Raw genomic sequence first — 23,082 nt, forward strand, 5'->3', positions numbered from 1 at the left:
CATTGGAGCCCAAATCCTCCCAGATTTCCCTTTCCATCACTTTTAGCTCTGAAGTTGCTTGTGGACCAGAGCTTTCCTTTCTAACCCCACTGCATGACAGCAGTGGGATGGTGTCCGTGAGCCTCTGCTCCCATCCACCCTGCTGTGCTTTTGTGTCCCAGTTCACAAGATAAAGAAAACGTGAGCGCTGCATCTGATGCTTTCCTATCCCCTTCCATGAGATGTGCCTCGACCTGCAGGGACGAAGCATCCCGGGGAAAAGCCGAATATTTCCCTATGACTCGGTGGAAGCCCGGCAGCTCCGGCCGCACCGATCCCACACCGCTAGATGGCAATTGTGATGTGCGGATGAATGGGACGGACCAGACGGAGCGTTCCCGCAGCCGGGGCTGGGTATGAATGAGGGGCTGCCCCCGGCTGTCCTCCCCCTCCGGCTCCTCCTGCCGCCTCCAGCCTCCAGGTGCTCTGGGTTCGCTGGGAGAAGGCGCTGGAGCTGCTGGACTGGTGGCAGGGTGGGCACTGCCGCTGGGATCCCGTTGGCTCCTTGACGGGTGAGTAACGAGCAACGGGTTTAATTGTTCATAAACTTGGGCAGCCCAGGCTGGTTCGGGCTGCCTTGGTTCCCTCCCTGGGAGAGCTGGCTGGGGTAGCATTCCCAGTGGGAGAGCTCAGCCTGGGAGGCTGAGCCGGGGTTGACCAGCCGTGAGCTCGTCTGCTTTCACTGTCAGCTTCGCTGTGTTTTATGGCTCCGTGCAGAGTAACTCACGAGTGACTGGGCTTTTCCCACCTCCTGCAGAGAGAGCAGACCTCGCTCTGTCGCTCCATTTGTCATAGCATGCCGCGAAAAGTTTGAGGTACTAATCTTTACAGAGTCATGGAATAGTTTGGGTCGGAAGGGACCCTAAAGATCCTCTTGTTCCAGCCCCCTGCAACCATCTTTTACTGTTATGTCTATTAATGCTGTAACTTCGGTTCTGAGAGGTTTTGTGCTTTTTTATTATGGTACAGCTCTGTTTCCAAAGCTGGTTTTTTCTGATGTTCTTCTACTTCTATACTCTGTTTTGCTGCAAAGGTTTAACATCCCAAAATCCCACACTGGGCAGTTGTCACTAACCCATGCTGGGAGCTTTGCCACCGCTCAGAGATAACTTTGTCAGATTTCTCCCTCCCCCCTCAGATAAAAATCAATCATTTGCCTTCAAACAGTTGTGACAGCCTTGATCTAAGGAGAAAAAACAGCCTCCCTGATCCATGAGGGAATTTTCCCCTGTTTGAGCTTTATTTCTCTGTTGGGACAGGGAAATTATACTTCTTCAACCTCCCTCTGCAATGCCTCACCTCTCAGAAACTTGGGTCATCCAATATAGCAGGCAGAAAAGAAACAGAGCTTGAGAAATGCTGGGTGCTCTCCAAAGGAGTCCCTGTAACTAATGATCCCTCTGCTTGGAAGCATCACAGAGCCTGAGTATGGATGGCTGGGAGTCGGGAGCCTTGCAAGTCTGAGTGTCCTGAAAGTGATGGGTGGGTGTTTCTGTGTGATGGGGCTGATACTCAGGGTGAGGGTGGAGGGAGGAGGCTGAATGTTTGTTTAACAAATAACAAAGCTCTTTTTGAACTTAAATTAAGACAAAGAGGGTTATTTCTTCCTACCCCACCTCTGGCATGAGGTGGTCTTATCATTGCTCCTGAGTGTGTGGCAGCCCTACATGGCAGCCAGGCCGAGGGGTGTGCTGCCCACTGGAAATCATCTGGAAGTATTTCCCTGGGCAGGGTGTAGTGAGGGTCCAGTGAGCCCCAAGCACTGGTCGCTGCTGTGGCTGCCCTTAGCTAAGAATTTATTACCCATAAGGAACCTCTGCATTAATCCAGCTACTGAACACTGGCAGGAAATTTCTGCTAAACTGGAAACCAGCATTTTTTTGCTGCAGCCATGTGCCTGAGGGCAAAGGGGAAAGTGCTCTTGGAGATCTGGTCACAGAACTGCAGCCATCCCGCACACATGCCGGCCACGCGCCCCATGCGGGAGCTTTCTCTTTGCCAAGTGGAGCGTGTCCCAGCTCTCTGCCGGCCTCTCCTCGCTCAGCCTTCAAAGGGAGGGGGTCTAGCAGCCCTGACGGGTCACTGGCTTGACACGATGGGCTGTTGGAACAGACAGATTTCTCCTGCCGAGCTAACGGTATTGAAAACGACAGAGACCCAAACACCCCGGTGATTAATGAGACAGGGATGGGGAAGTCAATTGAAAACCAGGGCAGAGATATCAGCCCTATAAGAAATATGGGAAGAATTCATCCCTAATCTAATCTCACTGAATTCCACAAGCGTGCAAGACAGGGATCATTTGCTGCAGTTCCTTAGGTTGAGAATTAAACAGGAAACCCCCAAGGATGTAAGATGCTCTCCCAAATACCAATGTGCTTGTGTGCAGAGGCTGGAGAGCAGCTGCCACGGTCTGAGCCATCTCGTCTGGCTGGGCAAGAGCTGATGCCCAGGCTGTGGGGCTGCCAGAAGCAGCACCCAGCAGCACCCAGCTCAAGGATAGGGAGCTGGAGCCAAGCCTGGGGTCCCCGGCAGGTCTTGCTGCTGCTAATGATGCTCTTTGCCAAACCAAGTCCTCGAGCTGGCAGATGTTCCAAACGGTGAGGGGTTCTGGCTGCCTCGCTCTCTGCTGTGCTCCTGTGACACCCTCTCAGGGGCTGTTTACAGCAAGGATAAGGATTTATTGTAAACCTTGGCTCCCAGACTCTTGGAGCTGCCTCTTCCTCCAAGTTTGGTCTATCCCCACTCCGGCTGGGATTACAATGAGAGGTGGCTCAGAGAGCACAGGGTAATTAGATCCTTACAGGCACTCGCTCACACCGTTACAAACCTGCTGTTGGAAGCAGAGACATAGAGATCAGTCAGCTGAGTCACCTCCTGGTCTGGGGGGCTGCTGGGAGTTGCTTTTGGATGGGTAATGGGGGGATACATCCAGCCTCAGCTGCCCTCTTTGAGGAGCCCTCCATGGGGAGGAGGTCGGATCAGGGGATCCTGTTCTCCCCTGCTTGGAGCAGGGAGCAAGTGGAGAGCAGGAGCAAGGAGAAAAGGTGAAAACAGTGTTACCTACCCTGGACTGGGTCTCCAGCTTTGGTCCTCCCTCTGATCCACTTGATACCTCCCTGCTCCTGCCCTGCTCATAGGAGCCAACTGTACCTTCTCCAGCTCTTTTTGCCTGGGGAAACTGAAGCAAAATGACCAGTGTAAGGCCACAGAGTTGGGCTCACAGCACAGGGAACTGAGTCATTCTCCCTCCCTAAAGACTAAATTATCCCAAATCACAGCCATAAAACCCCAGCATCTCCTCGCAACTGGATGTTATGAATGATAGTAATTCCTTGGTACCCCGGAGGGACCACTCCATACTCCCAGCAGAGATAAGCCTTTGTTACTCCCTGATGTGGTCACTGTAAGGCATTTGGCCTCTGCTACCTCTGTTCTCAGTCATCCCACGTGCCCCTGAATCTCCCCCTGGCTCTGTCGTACCTGCAGGGATGCCAGGCCAGCATAACCCCTCTCCACCGGTGGGATGGCACTGCATGGAGCACAGTTGTTGCCAGCATCAGCCCCACTTCACTTGGGAGCCTGCCCAGGATCTGGTTCCTCTGGAATGGTGCCGTTCACAAGCACTCAGCCGTGTGAGGTGATTGTTCTGGTCTCACTGCTGGCGAGCTGCCATTTATTGTGTGCAGGAACCTCCCCCGCGCTTCTCCCACCGCCGGGTCCAGGTTTATTTCCCCGTTTTCCAGGAGGAGACCACTGATGTCAGCTAACTTGGCCTGCGTGCTTTGTGGTGTGAAAAGGAAAACAAGGGCTTTCAGTTTCAATCTGTCCCTTGTCCTCTGAGGGGAGAGCTGTCCTTCCCACGGTGTGTGCTCCCACGCAGGCGGGTGGTGACATGGTGACAGCTCGGACACCGTGTGCTGGAGCCACGTGCATAGAATCAGGCTTAGCGCTGAGCTGGTCTGTGCTGGAGGAGAACGAGCTTCTTTGGGGGAAGATGGGACACTTGGGGTCAATCCCTGTCCTGTTATGCTTCCCATTTGACCACAGGCAGGTCACTTAGTCCATCTGTGCCTCAGCCCCACACTGGAATAACAACGACCACAGTGGCCTTCCATGGCAGAACGCTGTGCAGATCAGTGCCTGGAGGACAGAGAGGCCTTCACGTGAGATAGGGATTGGGCAGGAGGGATGTGCCCTGGGAGCAGCACCTCGGGTGTGGTACATGGTGGTTGCTGCTTCTGACCTGCTGGGGACAGGGGCACAGGGGCTGTGCTGGGAGGGGGGTACCCCCGCCTGTGTCCCTCTGCTGGGTGGGGTTCTCCTGTGTTGTCAGGGCAGGGAAATGGCTGAAAGCAGGGACCTCTCTGCCTTGGAGCTGCTGGTGCTGCCCTGGTTCTCCCACGGCAATGCTGTGGCAGCCGCCCAGGGCCTGACCTGCCCCGGCCCCTGCCAGACGTGCCAGCATCTTCAGCTCCGCCTGGAGCTGACCTGGCATCCCCTGGGGAAGCGTGACTGAGCAGCTGGCTGGGGTGAACGCCCCGGCGTCTATCCCAGTGTCTCCGCTGGTCGCTGATCCCGGGAAATACCCGGCAGAGAAGCCGCAGCCTTGCCCCAGGCAGCTCTCTCGGCCACAGCCGAGCTGCTGGGGTGGGGTCGCAGGGGTGCTCAGCCCTCGGGAGCTGCTTGCCAGGCAGAGCTGTGTCCCTGGCTCCCTGAGCAGTGTCCTGGAGCGAAGGGCAGCCCGTCGGGGCGGCCGCCGGAGCGTGGTGCTCTGCAGGGGTCCAAGGCTTGCGAGCCAGAGAGTTTACCCGGCAATCCAGGCTCTAATTCCCGAGGAGTCCAGCCAAGAGGCGCTGAGAAGAAGCAGATAACAGGGCCGGCACCCTCCATCCTCATTAAAATACTTTCTCCGCCGGAGCCCCCCACGCCTGCCCAGCCTGTTCCAACTAGCGCCGCGGCCGGGAGAGCAGGGAGCGGGGCTCTCGCTGATGAAAAGAAAACACTGCAGAGCTTTCAAGTGCCAGGGGAGGCGGGCGGCCCCAGCTGGGACAGCCAGTGGCCCCGGGAGTGCGACCGGCAGCCGTGTCCCTCTCTGGCAGTGGTGAAGCGGATCATGAGCCGGGTCACTGAGCAGCAGAGCAGGTGTTTCACGGCCAGCTCCCGCCGGGAAGGGCCCTGGGATGATAGGTGGGGAGATGTGGCAAAGCTAACAGCTCTCCGAGAGGTGCTGAGCACCCTGTCCAGTAGGTCGGGAGGTGGGAAGCAATAATCTCACTGTGAATGAAGAAAATGAGTATTGCAAATCGTGTGGGTTTGCTGCAGAATGCCTTGGCAGCTTCAGGAAGCAATTGGCTCTGGCTTGGGAGTGTTGGGAAAGGCTGCAGCCTGTCCAGGGAGCAGGGATGCTTTCCCCAGGGCTAGCTCTCCCCTGAGACACGCCTGGGGTGGAGCTATCCCCAGCCCTTGGCTCTCTGCTGGGGTCCCACCAGGACCCCAACCAAGCCCACCACTTCTTTTCCAGGGGCTGGCAGCTTGTGACAGGGGGCGATGGCTGAGCCTGCCCAGGCTCCAGCTGGTGACCCAGGGCTGGCAAGCTCTGGATGGAAACCCTGAGTGTCACCCAGCCCCTCACCCCAGCAGCTTTACAGACAGTCTGGGGCAAAGAGCACGGTCTCTAGTCCCTGGCTAGAGACCACACCAGCTCCTGGCCCTGGAGCCCCTATCAGGACGTGTGTGATTCACCCAGACCCAGCCTGGAAAGTCTGGAGCCCAGAGAATGGCTCCCAAGTGGGGTAAAGCTCCCTGAGCCTCCCAAGGGCTGTCCTGAGTGTCAGGCCATGTGGCAGACAGGTGACAGGGGTGGGTTTCAGCACTGGAGTATAAATGGCTCTGAGGAATGCAGCACTGCCTCTGGGGACCCCCAAGGCTTTGGGGAGCTGGGCAGGCAGCACAGTGGGCAGCACACAGCCTCTTCCCTGCCTTATTTGGGTACTTGAACACAACATCAAAGGGTGGCAAGCCCCAAATGTGAAAGAATTTTAAGCTTCTCAATTGCATTAGGGGGCAGGTTGGGAGTGCAGTACACCGAGTCAGCCCAGAGTTTATTACACCAAGTTAACCCACACTTGTCCCACCTCCGCTTTTTCTGGGGAGGAACCCAGTCCTCTGTGAATGTGTCACTTCCAGGTGGTGTCCCAGAGCCCTGATGTGGGCAGTGGGACCGTGGCACTGCTCTGCACTGGAAGCTGCCTGTGCTTTGGCAGCATCTTAGGTGAGAGGAGACCTGCAAGGTGCAATTACGCTGTGTCTCCATCCAGCTTTCTCTGCATGTTGGACTTGCTGCCTTCCTGGTGCCGGATGCCCTTGGGGTAAATTAGTGGGAGAAATGGTGATGGTCCCTCAACTGGCACTACCTGGCTCAAGTAGCACATTCGGGAACACCTGAAACTCCTGCAGAAATCACTGACTGAAAGCAGGGGCTGATGCAGCCCATCACTGTGCCCACCACTGTGCCCTGCGTCAAGTCCAGCTGCTGGGCCACCTTCCCAGCCAGATGCCTGAGAGCGGGACTAGAGTGGGTTTCACCTCTCTCAGTAGGAAGGGAAAGGTAGGGGCTGAGCCAGCGGCCTCCCAAGAAAGGGATTAACAGGATGATAAGGGAAGCAAGCTCCTTATCCTATCATAAACAGTTATTAATATCCTGGCCAGCCTTGGGCTTGGCAATTCCTTATTTACTTTCAAAGGATGTGCCCCCAACCAGAGTGTGCCTTAAGCTACTATAACTTCAGGGAGACAAACACTGTGGAGACGCTCTGAGGTGTCACCACGGGCAGCAAAGTCCTCCTGATACCACCCAGACCACCGGGCTGTCCCTGCCCCATTGCCATTGTCACCCAGTGCCCATGAGGGAGGAGCCCCCCTGCCCGGGGGGTGACATGCTGAGGGTCTGCAGTGTGACAGTGGCAGCTGGGCTCTTTCGTCCCCACCCGTGGTGCTTGGCACACTCCAGTAGTGTTGTCTGGCAAGGAAGGGTGGTCTGGGACTAATTGCAGTCGGGGACTTTAATGTCAGGAGGCAGGAGGGTAAGAGGCTGCCAGATGTCCCAGCTGGAAGGGAGTCTGCTGGCCAGCCTGGCCGTGTGGTGGCAGGGAAATGGAGGTGAAGCTGGAGCAGCCTCAGCCTTCTGCTGTTGTCCAACAATCCCTTCATCTAACCCCTCCAAATCCACTCCCCTCAGTCTCTGGGGCCGTGTATGGGCGTGTGTGATCTTGTTACTGAGGGGTTTGCTGAGACTTCGACGTTTCACAGGGCACCCTGAGGTGCTGTGATGCCACCCAAGCTCTGCCACTTGGTTTTGTGCTTCCAGCTCTGGTGTCTTGTTGCAGGACCATCACATTCCCCTCCCACAAACCACTCAGCACCACAGGCTCCCTCAGAGTTGGTCCTGCCCCAGCCTGGCAGCTCTGGGGGAAGACAGGGAGGGAGCCAAGGGCTCACCCCAGTGCCTTTGTCCTCCCAGCGGAGAAGGACGACAGCTGCCTCTCCCTGCAGCTGCCAGGGCATCCATCATCCTAGGCAGTGTGGAGAGGGACAACCACAACCCTGGGCTGAGCAGGGAGGGTTCTGTTCCTGCGTGGCCAGGGAGGGGGCCAGGCAGTGATTTAGGAAGAGGGACAGCTGTGGGCAGGGGTGCACGCCAAGGCACGCGGCCAGCAGCTCCGGCTGTGAGTGCTCCCCACACACATGGCTCCACATTCCCAAGACACAGACCACATGGCAGGCACCCAACTGACCCACGGATGTGTGTGCAGGGATGGGTGCCCAATTTGAGTCTGCTGGACCTCCTTGCCTGGCTTTGCCCCTCAGTGTCTTTGCCAGGGTGAGACTCCTTTCTCCCGGCTCCCAAAAGTGGCAGAGAAGGGACCACCCACACCAGAGTTTCTGCTGGGGGAGGCAGGACAGTCTCAGGAGTCTGGGGCTGAGGTCTGGGAGCCAGGGCTTGGGTGCTCAGGAGCCTCAGGCAGGGCCAGTCCTATGGAAGGACTCAGCTCCCTGGGGCTCTCCCCTCTCACAGCAAGTTCTACCCCAGCATTTCTGTCCCCCCACAGGGAAGACCCCTATGGACGGACATTGATAAGGTGTGCATATCCTCTCATCCCCCCTCTCCTCTCCCTTGAGGTCCCCCAGCTGTTGGGGAGCAGCATTTTGCCTCATCCCCCAGCCCTGCCAGCCCTGCCATGTAACTGGAGAAGGCACCAGGCTGTCCATGGCACGTGGGGATTATCTGGGATACAATCAGGGTTGTGAAACTGGTGGAGCACATGGCAACACTGCGACTGCTGTTCATGCTGCGAGATTGCTGAAGAGCTGAGCTTTCCCCCTCAGAGATAATCCATAGCCTGATAAACCCACTGCCAGGGCCCTTCCCCCTCTGACATTTGGGCTGGTTTACACTATTCGTGGCATTGCAGCAGATAGGCGTTGTCAGGAGGAAACTGGAGTTTTCATGGATAAACCAGTCCCTTCCATACCCTGTGTCTCAAACAGGAAGGATTTGTCTTTTCCCTGGACTTCTCACTCTACAGCAAGACTTTCCAGGGGACTTTGTGACAGCCAAGAGCCTTAGACCTCTTGGACTTAATGTGGAGAACTCAATGCAGCCTTAGTACTTAAAGGGGGCTTATAAAAATGAGGGAGATTGACTTTGTACACAGGCAGACACTGACAGGACAAGGGGGGATGGTTTTAAACTAAAAGAGGAGAGATTTAGATCAGATATTAGGAAAAAATTCTTCCCTGTGAGGGTGGTGAGGCCCTGGGACAGGTGGTCCGGAGAAGCTGTGCCTGCCCCATCCCTGGAAGTGTTCACATCCAGGTTGGATGGGGCTCTGAGAAACCTGATCTAGTGGGGGGCATTTCTACCCATGGCAGGGAGATTGGAATTAGATGATATTTAGGGTCCCTTCCAACCCAAGCCTTTCTGTGATTCTGTGGCTTCTGCAGGTCACCAGTGGAAGGGGAGGGAGGGCACAGGGCAGCTGCTGGGACCAGGGTGCCTGGTGGTCTACTGGTAGAGTCACCCCAGCACCATGGTGTCACTACCCGTACCACCTACCCCTGGCACTCCTGGTGACTGCCAGCCCCCCAAAATACAGCTGCCATCCCCCAAGTCCTCACTACCAGGTCCTGCAGTGCCTGGAGTATTGAAATGTTAACCCTCTGCCATCCCCTCGCCCAGCAACCTGCCCTCATCAGCACTTCCCTCTCCAAACTGAGCTGGAAATAGTTGCAGCTCCGGACATTTGATTATTTAAAGCTGTCGGGAGTGTTTAATTTAACCCCGGATTCATCATCCGCAGCTTGTTTCCATCCACCAGGCACCCACGCTCCCCCTCTCCGTGTGAACTCGGTCGAGCTCCTCACCTCCGGCAGATCTGTTTCCCCCATATCCCTGCACCGACTGGCACAGCGAGGGATGTCCCTGTGCCAGAGGCTGTGGGCACAGCCAGCTCAGGGGGGTTGTGCTGGGATTTTAGCTGGGCATGGGAAGTGGATGTGGAGTCCCTCACTGCTGCCTGTGCATGATGGGAGGGAGTCCCAGAGTGACACACATGGGAAGTGTTTCTTACTGGAATTTTTCTTCCTTTCTCTGCTGCAAATCCCTCTAGCAAAACCCTCACTGTCTTGTCCCTGTCCCAGCCCTGCCAGGGCTCTGGGTTTTTCCTGTGCATGGCTGTGGCTCCTGCTACCATCAGACCCGCCTTTGGCATTCCCAAGGCAGGAAATTGAGCACTGGTATAACTGAGCTGTAGATGGGAGTGCACACGCCTGCCCCACAGCCCCAGCCCCTCCTCCAGGCATGCAAAGCATCCCTAAAGCTCGTCATGCGTGACCATGTCCCAAGGCAGGAGCAGTGCCCTGCCTGCCATCTGCAGAAGCCTTGGCATTCCCTGGGTCATGAAAGGTTCCTCCAAGGCTGGCTTAGCCCAAAGGTAAGCCTAGCACAGACCCAGCTCCATTTATAGAAAGCTGCAATTAGAGGCCAGCATTTTCCTGAGTCGTCCAGCAACACAACACACTTTGGCAAAGGAAAAAAATACAGCTGTCAAATCCCAGACCCGCCTTTGGGATGACCCCTGGGACAGCAGTGCTCGCTCAGGGCACGGCTGCGAGTCCACAGGATGGCTCTGGGAGACCCCACTTCAGGGGCTGAGCATGGGAAGAGCTGAAATGGCTGGAGCATCCCATCACTGCCTGCTGGGAAGGAGGTTGTGGGGGAGTGAGGGCAGCACTGTCCCCAGTGTGGCTGATGGGTTCCTATCAGGGAGCCCCCCTCCCCACAACCCAGGAACAGTTTAAACCTGGCTAAACCCACCATGTTTGTGGGATGTTTTTTCCCTTCCTATGTCAGTGGTTGACCTGTTGAAAAGTGCCCAGGAAGGGGTGGCTGGGTTGAGAGAGTAGCCTCAAAATAAAAAGAGACAGTCACTCCGAGGCCACATCCATGTCCCGGGGTGGTGACAGGTCTCCTGGCACAGGGGAAGGCTCTGGAGCAGCAGCAGGCTATGCTGGCCAGAGTGAGATCCAGGCAGCAGTGAGGGCAGGAAAGCAGCAGGAGAGGAGCTGCCCCCCCTCCCAAAAAGCTGCAACCCAGCTCAGCCAAGAGCTACTGATGGGAGAGCGAGAAACCCCCATTCCACCAGCCCCAAACTTCCTCCCTAGGCAGAGCTGAGCACTCCTTGTGCAAGGCAGAGACCAAGGCACTTGGAAAGACTTGGCTGCAACATCCTTCCCACAGCCCTTCCCCGGGATGGCAGGAATCCCCTGCTCCTGGTGCCAAGAGCCTCTGGCCAGGAATGAGCTAAAAAGCTCATTTTAAATCTTTCAGCCGTGGGACTGGACAAACTTAATATGCAGCAAGAGGGGGAGTTAGTCAGAGCTGCCATGTAGGGACCAGGACATTTATGAAGTGGAGAAAAAGTATCTAAATAGCCTGGATTAATTGGTGAGGGCCAGCAGGCCAGCCCCATTCCAGGAAGGAGCTGTGGGAGCTGCTGGACAAGGCAGTGAACCCCTGTGTGCCTCAGAAGGGATGTATGTGTCAGAGAGCCCTTCCAGCCTGCAGTATCCCACAGCCAGCAATGCTGGTGGCCTCAGAGAGCTCTGTGGTGACCAGGCAATTTGCAGAGCTACTGGCCAGGGATATGTCATGTACACACACAGACACAGATGATGCTGATGGGATCAGAGAAGTGGCATTTATGGACAGTGCTCCAAAACATGGATTCCCCTTTAAGTGAGAGGGATGATATTTAACCCCAAGCTGAGATGAGTATTAGGAATCTTTCACCAGGCTCTGCCAAGCACTGGGATCTGAGCTGAGCAGAGGATGCCCAAGCTCTGAGAGCCTGTTGAAGGATGTACTACTGCCCAAGCGCTCCTCACCTCTCCCCTCATGTCAGGCACCTCCAGGATGCTCAAATGCTTCCAAGTACCACATGCTGTGGGCATGCTGGCATCACACGGTACACTTCCCCTAGGCAGGCTGGAATAGCTGGTCTTTTGTGGACATGGAAGGCGCTGGAGTTCCAGGGGGGCAGCTGATGAGTGTGTATCCCAGCCACAGCTGCCTTCCCAGTGCCCAAACGGGCTCAGTGAGCACCAGCTGCAGCCTTCCCCTTTCTCTCCTTGCAGCTGGCGGCTGAGGTGGCATCTCGGCGCTGGACCATGGTGCTGTGAGGGCGAGTGGTCCCTGCCCACATCCCTGTGCCAGCATGTGGGCTGTCCCCAGCCACGGGCTGCCCCTCGCCACACTCCTCCTCTGCGCCCTCCTGCAGCAGCCAGGCAGCAGCAAGGCATGGAAGCAGCACGCCCCGCGCCTCCGCCTCGCCTACAAAGGTAGGGGCTCCTTGGGGTCTGCATCTTGCCTGGGAGGGCTGGGAGAGAGTCCTGCAAGGAGGGAGTGAAGGGGTGGCCAGGGCTTGGGGACACAGGTAGCAGCCTCATGGTTGCGGCTGTAACATCTCTACACATTGGGCCCTTGGGATGTTTCAAGGGTGCAGCTCCAAGCAGTCCCTGAGGATGCTGTACCAGTGCCACTGGCATTGGAGAAGAGGGCCGAGTAGGGAAAACTCTGCCCTGGTGCCCTTCTGCTCAGACTCACTCTGTGTGTCTCACAGTGTGTCCTGGGCTGGGGCTGAACTGGGCATCCCCAGGGAATGTCCCCTGCCTTCAGCTCACAGTGCAGTGGGGACACTGAGCCCCAGGACAGTGCCACCAACTTCTTCCTGTACCTCCCACCAGCACAGTCCTGCCTGTACCCCTCCTCTCCTGCCAGGAGAGACTGATTCCCCATGTAGATCATCTCCCTACTGCACTTTTCCCTCCCCCCCTACATCTGTCTAGACTGTTTAGGTGATGAGTTCTTCAGGGGAGGCATTGTTTTCTCTTCTCAAGCCTGATGCAGAGGGGGGACTGCTTTGGTGACCTGAAGATGCAGCAATGGCAGACTGACAGGTAGCACAGCACACAGCCCAGCAGAGAAATGTGGGAAGGGAGTCCCTAGGGAAAGAGTCTTTACAGGGGAATGACCTGAGCAGCCAGAGCAGAGCTCTGCTAACCTGGCAGCTCCTCACCCTGCCATGAACCTGGAGCACGAATGTGGCCAATTGACCTGCTTTCAGGTTCTCCTATGTGAAAACCAGCAAGCTGCTTTTGAGAATGCCAGCTCAGCACATCCTCAGAGTGGCCTTGGACGTGGCAGTCAGCAGGGCTGGACCAGCCCTCTCCACACCCAAGAGGGGACAGAGCAGCTTTCTCATGGGCACAGCATTCCAAGCTCTGGGGCCATCCTTTCGGCCTGCTCCATCACCCTGAGGAGCTGCTTTCCAGGCAGGGACAGCCAGCATGATGGAAGATGCTCTCTGTTTGTGGCTGCAGAGGACTGGACCTCCCAGGGATGCAGGATATCTGTGTGAGGAGAAGGCTCTGCTGATAGCCCAGCTCAGAAACAGGGTGCAGGATCTGCCTTTCCTTGGAGCCAGAGGAGGCAGAGCAGGGCTGCTGGGGCAGAGGGACTGCTGACTTCAAAGCCCCACAGTGTCCCGGGGCCAGACATGCCAAAAACCCTTTTGGGCAGAGGCAGAAGAGGAAGCTCCCAGCATCGGGAGGGCTCAAGGACGAGGTGAACAATGGCGAGGGGATGTGACTCATTGACAGCACAGGGCAGGTTCAAGGACACAATGCCTTGAGAAGTTTAGGTTTAAAAACCCCTAGGAGAAAAAAAATAAATAAAAGGAGGCCTTTGAGAGTCCATCCGCGGGGTCAGCCTTGCCCTCAGATCCCAGCATGGGGTGGCAGGCGGAGCCCTCGGCGGGGCGGGGGGACAAGACGCAAGCAGGGTCGAGAGAAGGAAATGACAGCAGCGACGGTCCGGGAGCACAGGAAGGATGGGGCACAGGGCACGGGGCCAGGAACAACAGCAGCGGCTCCCACCCCGCCGAGGAGGCGAGGAGGAGGTTTATAATAGCACACCGGCCACCCCGGCCGGGCAGGGGCAGCCTGGGGTGAGCTGGGTCAGGCTGGGTCAGCCCCAGCGCTGCCCGAGCTGAGCCTCTCTCTTTTCCAAGGCTGTGCAGCAGTGTGGGTGTTCAGTGAAACCACAGCACGCCTGCCAGCTCCTCCTGCGGGAATATCCCAGGAACTGGCAAATGGGTCCTTTGCCAGCCTTTGATCTGCAGCCAGCCCAGCCGGGCAGCACCACGCAGCAAGTGCTCCAGAGGGCAGGGTGGTCACGGGGCTCTGGTTATCGGCACCAAGAGCTGCCCTGGCACGTCCCTTATCAGCCAGCAGCAGTGAGGGGCCAGAGCCCGATTTAGCACCAAGCTTCCCCCGGCTTTGGGGATCTCCTCCGTGGGCTGCTGCGCCTGGTGGCGGGGGAAGGGGCCAGGAGAGCCCTCCGGCACAGCCGGGAGGTGACCCCAGGAAGCCCAGGTCACCCTGCATGGAGGATGCTGTAGCTGAGGGGCAGGCGGAGATGATGGATGGGACAAGGCAGTTACAGGGGTCCCGGCAATAAAGACAAACACCGCGGCCTTGGGAGGCAGTGAGCACAAAGGAGAGGATGTTTCTCTGGGCTCACCCATCGGTTTGGCCATGGCACAGCTGCTGCAGAGATGCCCTGGTTCCCTGCCTCCAGGGCTGGGTTTAGATCAAATGCCCTGGGAGTGAGAAGAGACTGGTTTGTGTGGGGCAGCTTCCTGGGTCTGGATCACAGCACTCAGTGTCCTCTTGGTGAGGGAGCAGAGCCGTGCCACGGGGTCAGGCTCAGACCCTCATGGTCATTAATCTGCCAGAGGAAGCAAGTGCAGGGCAGTGAGTCCTTCCAGGGTTCTCCCATGTATTAACCATGGCAGCAGGGAGGGCTCCTCCATCACCCTGCCTGGCCTTGTCCTCAGCACGTCAGAGGGTGACCAGCAAGTGACACTCTCTAGGATCAGCCTTGTCCTCTGCCCTTCCCTCCCACCCCAACCTGCCTCCCCAGAGTCCTGCCTAGCATTTCCCTCCTCCCTGAATCAGGCAGGTCCTGCTGTTGGCAGACATAAGAGAGTGAGTGATGCACTGCACTCCACTGAGGACCCAGCAGGGACAATGGCCCAGAGGCAGGGACAGGAATTCAGCTGTTAATCCCATTCAACTAGAGGAAAATTGCTTGGAAATCTTCTCCCCTGTATCCCTGGTATCCAGAGGAGGCACCTGAGGAAAGGTGGGGAGTGCAATGGGGCTGTGCACAGTTTTTGTGGGAGCAGGAGGAGAGCCAGGAGCTCCCTGATGTAGCTGGAAGTGGCTCCTGGCAGAGGAGGATTTGTGTCCCCCCCCTTACAGGAGCTCTGATCCTGGAGGAAGGGGAGACGGAAGCTCTAGCTGGGAGCCAGCCTGGCTGCTGGATCCAGGCAGGGACCCACGTGCTGCTGGGCCCAGCAGGGACCACCGGACGTCAGTGGCGTCTCCAGCCTTCAGGCACTGGCCCTGCTTCCCCTCTGCCCTGGAAAGGGGGTGGAAGGAAGTGAGACAACCTCCCGGGTCAGCCGGTTCCCTTCGGATGGAGCTGTGCCCATGCCCACGTACACCCCACCTGCACCTGGGGCCGCACGTCCACCCACGCTCCCATCCACACTCCACCCACCCGGCCAACACCGGCTCCCCTCCACAGCCTCCCTCCCTCTGCTCCTGACACACTGCTTCAACCCATGTGATTTGGGGCAGATTTTCAGCCTGGGTCTTATAGATCTCTCTGGGTTTCCAGCCACACTCCACCTCTACTCAGTTCCCATCCAGTGCAGCCCATCTCCGTCTCCTCTTCCCACGGCCCCACTTTTGCCTGTTTCCCTGCACAGCACAAAAGCCAGGAGCAGCCTTCCCAGCGTAGCCAGCCCCCTGTCCCCAGCCACATCCCGGCACTTTTGGAGATGAAAGCTGTACATTATGATTTCTGGAAGCCCCAAGGCCTGTCCCAGTGCAGGTTTCTCCTGCCTTGATCCCTGGGAGCAGGCGCTCAGGGGCGGCAGCTGCTGCGGTCCCGTGTCCGGTGCAGCCGCCGCTCCGGCGGCACTGGGGGGTGATTGCCCCGGCAACCAGCCACCAAACCTGGTGCTGCACATCACAGGCTGATGCGGGCCCGGGGGATGCTGTTTCAGGAGTTTTAACCAAAAGAAAAGAGCTTATTGTCTCCCTCACACCCCCCATGGCTGCAACTGTGCCAGAAGGGCCATGTGAGCCACCCCGGCTGCTGCACAGGAGGAGCAGCAGCCTGAACAGCAGAGCCTTTCCTGCTGTCCTGTCTCCACTCTCCATGGAGTGTGCTGGGTCCATGACACACTTTCCCCTCAGCAAGGTGGTTCTTCCCTCCAGCAGTGCCAAAGAGGTGCTATGAAAAGCACTTTTCCCTAGCTAGTCTAATGCCCAGGACATAGAATGGGAAATGTGGGGTGCTTGGTGCAGGGTTGGAGTGGCATCCAGGACACAGCTGGGAACTTCCTTTACAAGGGTCTGTCCCGGTACTCCCATCCTCCTGCCTGTCCCTGTGCCTGGAGTAAAGTCCAGCAGCCACTTCACAGACTCAAAGGGTGGGCAAAGAGGATGTCCAGACTGGGCTGTGGTGGCCTTTTCTTGGAGGCTGTATTTGCCCCAGCAAATAGCCAAAACCCTTTTTTATGTAAACTTTCTTGATCTGAAATGCATGGAAAACATGCCAGGAGGCACAGCAAGCAAGTCTCCTCTGCTCCGTCCTCTCCCCACAGTTTCAGGGTGCAGAGGCTTTGCAGCTCCAGGAGTTCTGCAAATCAGGCTGCAAGCTGAGCACTCTGGGCTCCTGGGGCTGGATCCCTGTCCTGCTCCGTGCCCTGCAAACCAGCTCAGCCAGGGCAAGGTCAGCACAGTTCTCCTCTCTGTAGGAGTGACTCTTTCTCCCAGGAAGGAACATGGAAGAGACTCCATGATGAGCTCAGGGGCACCAAGGGCAGTGGGTTTCACTGAGGCAGAGGCAGGAATTGTGATTCCTTGGAGCAAGGGTAGGTAACCAGAGCTGTCCCAGCCAGGGAGGCACAGGGCCTCTGGCGGCTAGTTGTGTTGCTCATGGATGGGTTTCTCTTTCTCCCACATTGTGCTCCTCAGACTTGCTGAAATCCAACAGCTCTCGCCTGCTGCTAGCCTCAGGGGATGGGATGGATTTCCAAGCTCTTTTGGTGGATGAAGACAGAGCCTGGCTGATGGTGGGAGCAAAAAACCACATCTTCCTGCTCCACCTGGACCATCCCAGCAGAGAGCCTGAGAAGGTCAGTGCTGGGAGGAGGGTGGCCCTGGCCAAGCTGGCCTCTTCTTCCCTGGGAGCAACTCCTTGATCCAGCATCAGGGCGTGGAGGTGGATGTGCTCTGAACTGGGCTGTTCTAACCTCACTGGGGACACATTTACACCAGGATGTCTCAATCACTGGGGTCAACCCATCCCTGGCGATGCTGAGCCCTGCTGGGATGGGCTGACGCCAGGGAGGGACAGGGTGGCTTGGCCAGGAGAAGTGACCTGGGTGGACTGAGGGCAGTGCCCGGAGCCCTGCAGTCACATCTACTCCCTGCTGCTGCAGCAACAGCTCCAGCAGTGAGTCCACTAATGTCATCCCAAGACATCCTGCTGGCAGGGTGCACAGCTCAAGCCCAACAAAAGAAAAGCCCATTAAGGCACCGCAGCCTGGCGTTCCCACGGGCCGAGATCCAGGAGAGCCTGCCCACTGCCTGGGCGTGCCGTGGCCCACCCAGGCTCTGTCCCCATGCCGGGTTCACTCTGAGTTGATTTGGCAGGATGCCCACTGGGCCCTAGGGACCCAGGGGGGTGTCAGACCTGTGGCAGAGCAGCCCCGTGTCCTGTCGTGCACCTGAGCCTGGCAGCACCTTTTGACTGAGCCTGTTCCCACTGGTGCCGTGGGAGCCAAGGGAAACAGGGGCTGCATCTGAGGGGTCGTTGTGTTTCAGATTTTCTGGCCAGCCCCCAGGGAGCAAGTCGAGCACTGCCAGCTGGCAGGGAAGAACGTGGAGGTAAGCAGGGCTGGCAGCCCCAGCTCATTGCCTTTGGCAGTTTACCATGGAGGTTAAACATCCCTGTCACCCCGAAGGCGAGACTGGGGGTCTGCCTGGAATGGGGTTGTGGAGCCAGGCAGAGCCAAGCCCAGCTGGCCAGGTGCCATGGCAGGGTCTGGCCAGGCTCCTCATCCCCAGCAGACACACCAGGACTCAGCCCACTGACAAACATCTCCCCCTGCGCAGACGGAGTGTGCCAACTTCATCCGCCTCCTCCAGCCCTTCAACCGGAGCCACGTGTTTGCCTGTGGCACCGGCTCCTACCAGCCCGTCTGTGCCTTCATCCAGCTGGGAGCCAGGGGAAAGGTGAGGAGCATCCTGGACAAACAAGTCCCCATGGCAGAAGGTGCCAAGAGATCCCCATTCCCAGGGATCAAAGGGAGAAGGAGCCCCAGAGCGTGGGGAGGGCAGACAGCCTGGTGCAGTTCCTGGCATTCACATGGCGAGAGCAACTCCAGCTTGGCAGTGCCAGGGTGTCCCATGGAGATGGGACCAGGTCCTGGCATCCTCCTCAAGGACCCTACTCATCACAGACCTGAGCACTCCAGCCTCCTTCCCACTCTTCCTCACAATCCCAGCTTATTCCCCTGGGCTGACATCTCCCCCTTGGCTCTGACAGGGTCCTGGGGCTCCCTTCATGCAGCTGGTGACCCACTCCTTGGAATCGGGGCGAGGACGGTGCCCGTACAGCCCCCACGAGCCCTTCACGGGACTCCTCATCGGTAAGAGCGAGAGGGAGCAGAGGCGATGCTGGGAGGGGAGTGCTGGGCATGGTCTGTACTGGGAGGTGCTGGTTCCCACCCACACCTCCCTGACCCTGCAGATGGGGAGCTGTATTCGGGCACCTCCAGTGACTTCATGGGCAGCAGTGCTGCCTTCTTCCGGACCTGGGTCCACGGGGCAGAGCAGAGCTACATCCGCACGGAGCAGAACCAGGACCACTGGCTACACGGTAGGAACAGGGGGACTCATGGGGCATGGGGGGGTTCTCCTGACTGCTGGGGAGAGGCTGGGGCCACCACTGGGGCCAGAGCTCTATGGTCTCACCCACTTCTCCTCTTTGGGGGAAGCACTAATGAGGCCACTGGTGGGATCAAGGCTCCAGCATGCACTCCACAGCCTGAGCACTGGGAATGGGGCTCTGCCTCCTGGGTAGCCAGGTCTACACAGGCCCTGTGTACCTGCAGCACCTGCCAGGGGCTTTTAGGGCAGTACCACAGAGTGGGATGAGGACACAGGGCCACGTTGTGCTGGTCTTTCCCCCCACAGAGCCAGCGTTCATTGGTGCCTATGCCATCCCTGACACCTACAACCCACACGATGACAAGGTTTACATCTTCTTCCGCGAGACAGCCATGGAAGCTGGGCAGTGGGAGCGGCGGCACATCCACGCCAGGGTGGCCAGGGTCTGCAAGGTCAGTTGCCAAAGGCCAGTGTTCTGTGGATGGGTGTCCCACCAGGTGGGCTTTTACCTCCTCTGGACCAAGAGGCATCCCAAACAGTGAGACATGAGGGTGCCACTGCACACTGACCAAAAGGCAGAAGGCTCAGGGCTGGGGGTGTCCTTGCTGTGGGAACAGGGAGGGCACAGTGGTGGGGGAGGCTCAGAGAGGCTGGACCGACCCCAGCTCTTGGTGCCTGGCAGAATGATGTTGGAGGGAAGCGCAGCCTCATCAACCGCTGGAGCACGTTCCTGAAGGCCCGCCTGGTGTGTTCCATCCCTGGGCCCCAGGGCACCGAGACCCACTTCGACCAGCTCGGTGAGTGCACAGCCCTGGCTGCAGCCGGGAGCAACACTGCTCTGCCACAGCTGCTCCCTCCCAGGGAGGAGGGCACAGCATCAAGGATGCCTGCCTGCATGCTCTGGACTGATACTACAGCTCTGGGGTGCCTCACCTCAATCCCTCTCTTTGCAGAGGATGTTTTTCTCTTGCGCACCCGGGACCCGCAGAACCCACTTGTCTTCGGCCTCTTCACGGTTTCCAGGTGAGTAGGACCCTCATTAGCCCCTGCGTGGGGCAGTCCAGCCCCCCAGCCCCTCATCAGTGCTGCTCCACAGGGAGCCCTGGGTGGAGAAAGGCAGGAACAGCACCCAGATGGCTGAGGAAGGGCCACCAGCCTTTCCCTGCTTTCCCTGCTGCTAGTTCACCAGCACAGTCAGCAGTCCCACAGGCTGGACTGGCTATTTCTAAGGGATTCCTGTCACCCCCGGGGTGCTGTGCATGACTCCAGGGCTGACAGGGGACAGCGTGGGCTCAGGGCTGTGGGCATGCATATGCCTGGTCCCCGTGGAGCAGCCGGGACACTGACAGCCCTGTGCTTCCCCACAGCGGCGTGTTCAGCGGTTCTGCCGTCTGCGTTTACTCCATGGCTGCCGTGAGAGCTGCCTTCAGCGGCCCCTTTGCACACAAGGAGGGATTCGACTACCGCTGGGTAGAATACAAGGGCCGCGTCCCCTATCCCCGCCCTGGCACGGTAAGGGGCTGGGGAGCACCAGCGGGGGGGAGCGGGACAGACTGGCCCGGCCCTAATGCAGCCCCGTGTCACACAGTGCCCCAGCGAGACGTACGACCCCCTCCTGCAGTCCACCAAGGACTTCCCCGACGAGGTGATCAGCTTCATGCGCAGCCACCAGCTGATGTGGGAGCCCGTGTACCCGCAGGGCCGCCAGCCCGTGCTGGTGAGGGTCAATGTGCCGTACCGGCTGCGGCGGCTGCTGGTGCACCGGCTGGAGATGGAGAGCCGGCACTACGACGTGCTCTTCCTCGGCACAGGTGGGAACTCACACCGGCTCTGGGGACGCTGTCACCGCGGGGCAGCTTGTGTGGCACGTGGGTCCCGCTGTCCCAGGGGCTCCCAGCCCTGACAGCTCCTTCTGCTGCCTTCGCAGATGAAGGCAAAGTGCTGAAGGTGGGGCTGGCCGGCGGGGTGAGCCGCGGCACCGAGGTGATCAGCCTGGAGGAGATCAGCGTCACTAAGGTACGGGAGGCCATGATGGCACCACGGGGGCTGGACCATGATGGCTGGACAGGGGCTGACCAAGCTGCTTGCAAGGAGCAGGAGGAGCTGGGACTAGGGATCTGGGACTAGGGATCTGGGCCAGGGTCCTGGCATCCTGCCACCCCTGGGGACACAATGCCACTGACAGGTTGGGGCACACAGGAGGGACTGACATGGCTTCAGCACCTTCTCCTTCCCCTCCAGGTGCCTTCTCCCATCCTGGACATGAAGTTATCACCGAAACGGGTGAGTCCTCCCTCCTGCTTCTCCCTAAAGCAGCCCAGGGACAGGGACAGAGGGCAACTGATCCCAACCCCTCTACCTGAGTCCCTTGGCCCCAGGGCTTGCACATTTAGGGAATGGGATCCTGCCAGGGCATTAGGGAGGTGGCAGGCTCTGTCTCACATTCCTGCTGTCCCCCAGTGTCCCCACCCCAGCACGGGGCAGGAGCTCTGTTCCCTGCCAGCCCTGGTCTCCAGCCATGGGCTCTGATTGCTGCTGTTCCTCTTGCCCGAGCAGCAGGAGCTGTTTGTGAGCAGCACCCATGGGCTGGTCCAGCTCTCCCTGTACCGCTGTGAGCTCTATGGCAAAACCTGCACCGACTGCTGCCTGGCCAGGGATCCCTACTGCACCTGGGATGGCAAGACCTGTGCCCCACACTTGCTCACTGAGAAGAGGTGAGTGTCTACCTGGGCCAGCCCTGCTGTACTCCTGCAAAGGGATGCTGTCAGAAGTAGGAATGGGCAAGTGCCAGCCTTGGAGCTCTATCCACCAGCCCAGACCCCTACTGCTACTCTGCCTGCCTCAGCCCTCTCTGGTCCTTCTCCCTGGCTGCTGTGCCATGGAGGGGTCCCACAGCCCAGGGTGGGTGCCACCCCACAGCCCTGTCTGCTCTCCCACAGGCGTGCCCGCTGCCAGGACGTGCTGAAGTCTGACTCCCTCAGCCAGTGCCAGGGCACAGCAGAGGGTGAGCACCAGCCCCAGCCCCTCTAAGAAGCCCCAGTGTGGGCAGCCAGCTCTGCCAGGGAGCAGCCATGCCCAGGAGGGCGGGCGGGATGGAGCTGGGAAACCAGTGCCCCCACCTCACGTTGGGTGCTCCGTGCTGCCCTCCCTTCCGCCTGTCACGCAGGTCCCACGCAGGGCACTCACCCCTTCCCCTGTCCCATCCCCTGCACAGGGACTGCTGCCTTGGAGAAGCTGGTTTTCGGGGTGGAGAAGAACTCAACCTTCCTCGAGTGCCTGGCGCGCTCCCCGCAGACGACGCTGCGGTGGCTGGTGCGGCACGGCGAGGAGACGGGCCCGAGCGAGGTGCGGGGCACGGGGCAGTGGGGACGGGCAGCAGGGGTGGCTCGGTCGCCAGGGACTGACCTGGGTTCTCTGCCTTTGCCCCAGATCAGGAACAATGGACGTTTCTTGGTGCTGGAGCAAGGGCTGCTGATCCGCCAGCTGGCGAGGGAGGACGTGGGCACCTACGAGTGCCAGGCGGTGGAGCGCTCCTTCTCGCGGCCCCTCAGCCGATACAGCCTCCGCGTCATCGGACACGAGGCCATGGAGCTGCCGCCCTACAAACGGAGCAAGGGGGCTGAGCTCGGAGGGACCCACCAGAGCCCCCGGCCCCGCACTGACCTGCAGCCGGGCTACAAGGGCTTCCCGCGGGCCCTGGGCGCCCCGGGCACCAGCCTGGACGCCTATTGCAACGCCCTGCGGCACCAGGAGAGGCAGCGGCAGAGAGCCTGGCACCAGAAATACCCATCCCCGGACAGCAAGAACGGCCGGGTGCGGAGGCACCCCCAGCGCCTGTGAGGGAGCCAGGGCTGCCCACAGCTCCCTTACTGATCTCTCCAGGGCCCTTCTCATTGGCATCAGCTCTGAGAGACCTCTCACCTTCCCGTGCAGAAATGCCTCGCTGTTACTACCTCAATCCCTGCCAGTCCCAGCTGCTTCTCCATGTGCCCCAGGAGCACCAGGGCCGGGGCACACAGCCTGCGCCTGCTCTCTGAGACTCTATTTACCTGCAAAATATTTATTCTCCTTGTTTTCCCCTGGCCCTTGATGACAATCATTATCAGCAGCAATAATAAGCACAGAGGACAGAGAAAGGCAAGAACCAGCTCTCCCAATGGTTTGTTGACTCCCGGCAGCACCTAGCCAGGCCATGGACACTGGTGCATCCAGCCTCCTTCCCCTCTGGAGGTGCCAGGGGGCTCACCTGGGCAGCTGCCGAGGTGCCAGTGGAGCCCAGGTGCTGCTGGAGGCAGCAGGAAATGGCTGCTGGCTGAGCCTGGGCTCCAGGTGTGCAGAGATGCCCATGCCCAGCCCAGCTCCAACCCACTTCAAACCACACCGCTTCCTTTTTTTAATTTTGACATTTATATTACTGGAAAAAAAACCCAAAAACCAAAGAGAGAGAAG

General features: G+C 58.7%; 1 protein-coding gene across 1 annotated transcript; it reads left to right on the forward strand.

Moving 5' to 3' along the window:
• The first annotated feature begins 436 nt into the window (after positions 1 to 436).
• Positions 437 to 23,031, forward strand: LOC113975878 (semaphorin-3D-like). The gene is made up of 18 exons (XM_027700424.1): positions 437 to 551; positions 11,737 to 11,940; positions 16,714 to 16,874; positions 17,566 to 17,628; positions 17,857 to 17,976; positions 18,290 to 18,392; positions 18,494 to 18,622; positions 18,940 to 19,085; positions 19,316 to 19,430; positions 19,587 to 19,656; positions 20,001 to 20,145; positions 20,222 to 20,444; positions 20,561 to 20,649; positions 20,875 to 20,916; positions 21,190 to 21,347; positions 21,573 to 21,637; positions 21,848 to 21,978; positions 22,063 to 23,031. The coding sequence occupies exons 2-18, from the start codon at positions 11,817 to 11,819 to the stop codon at positions 22,471 to 22,473; spliced, it is 2,295 nt and encodes a 764-aa protein (XP_027556225.1). The 5' UTR covers positions 437 to 551; positions 11,737 to 11,816; the 3' UTR covers positions 22,474 to 23,031.
• Positions 23,032 to 23,082: the final 51 nt, after the last annotated feature.

The sequence above is a fragment of the Neopelma chrysocephalum genome, unplaced genomic scaffold (genome assembly GCF_003984885.1).
Source record: "Neopelma chrysocephalum unplaced genomic scaffold, ASM398488v2 Primary Assembly neopelma1_147, whole genome shotgun sequence".
In the NCBI taxonomy this organism is placed as follows: Eukaryota; Metazoa; Chordata; class Aves; order Passeriformes; family Pipridae; genus Neopelma; species Neopelma chrysocephalum.

Coding starts and splice junctions, on each gene's coding strand:
- LOC113975878 (XM_027700424.1), top strand. CDS start 11,817: ATGTGGGCTGTCCCCAGCCACGGGCTGCCCCTCGCCACACTCCTCCTC. Junction 11,941..16,713: donor CCTCCGCCTCGCCTACAAAG/GTAGGGGCTCCT, acceptor TGTGCTCCTCAG/ACTTGCTGAAATCCAACAGC. Junction 21,638..21,847: donor GTGCCAGGGCACAGCAGAGG/GTGAGCACCAGC, acceptor TCCCCTGCACAG/GGACTGCTGCCTTGGAGAAG.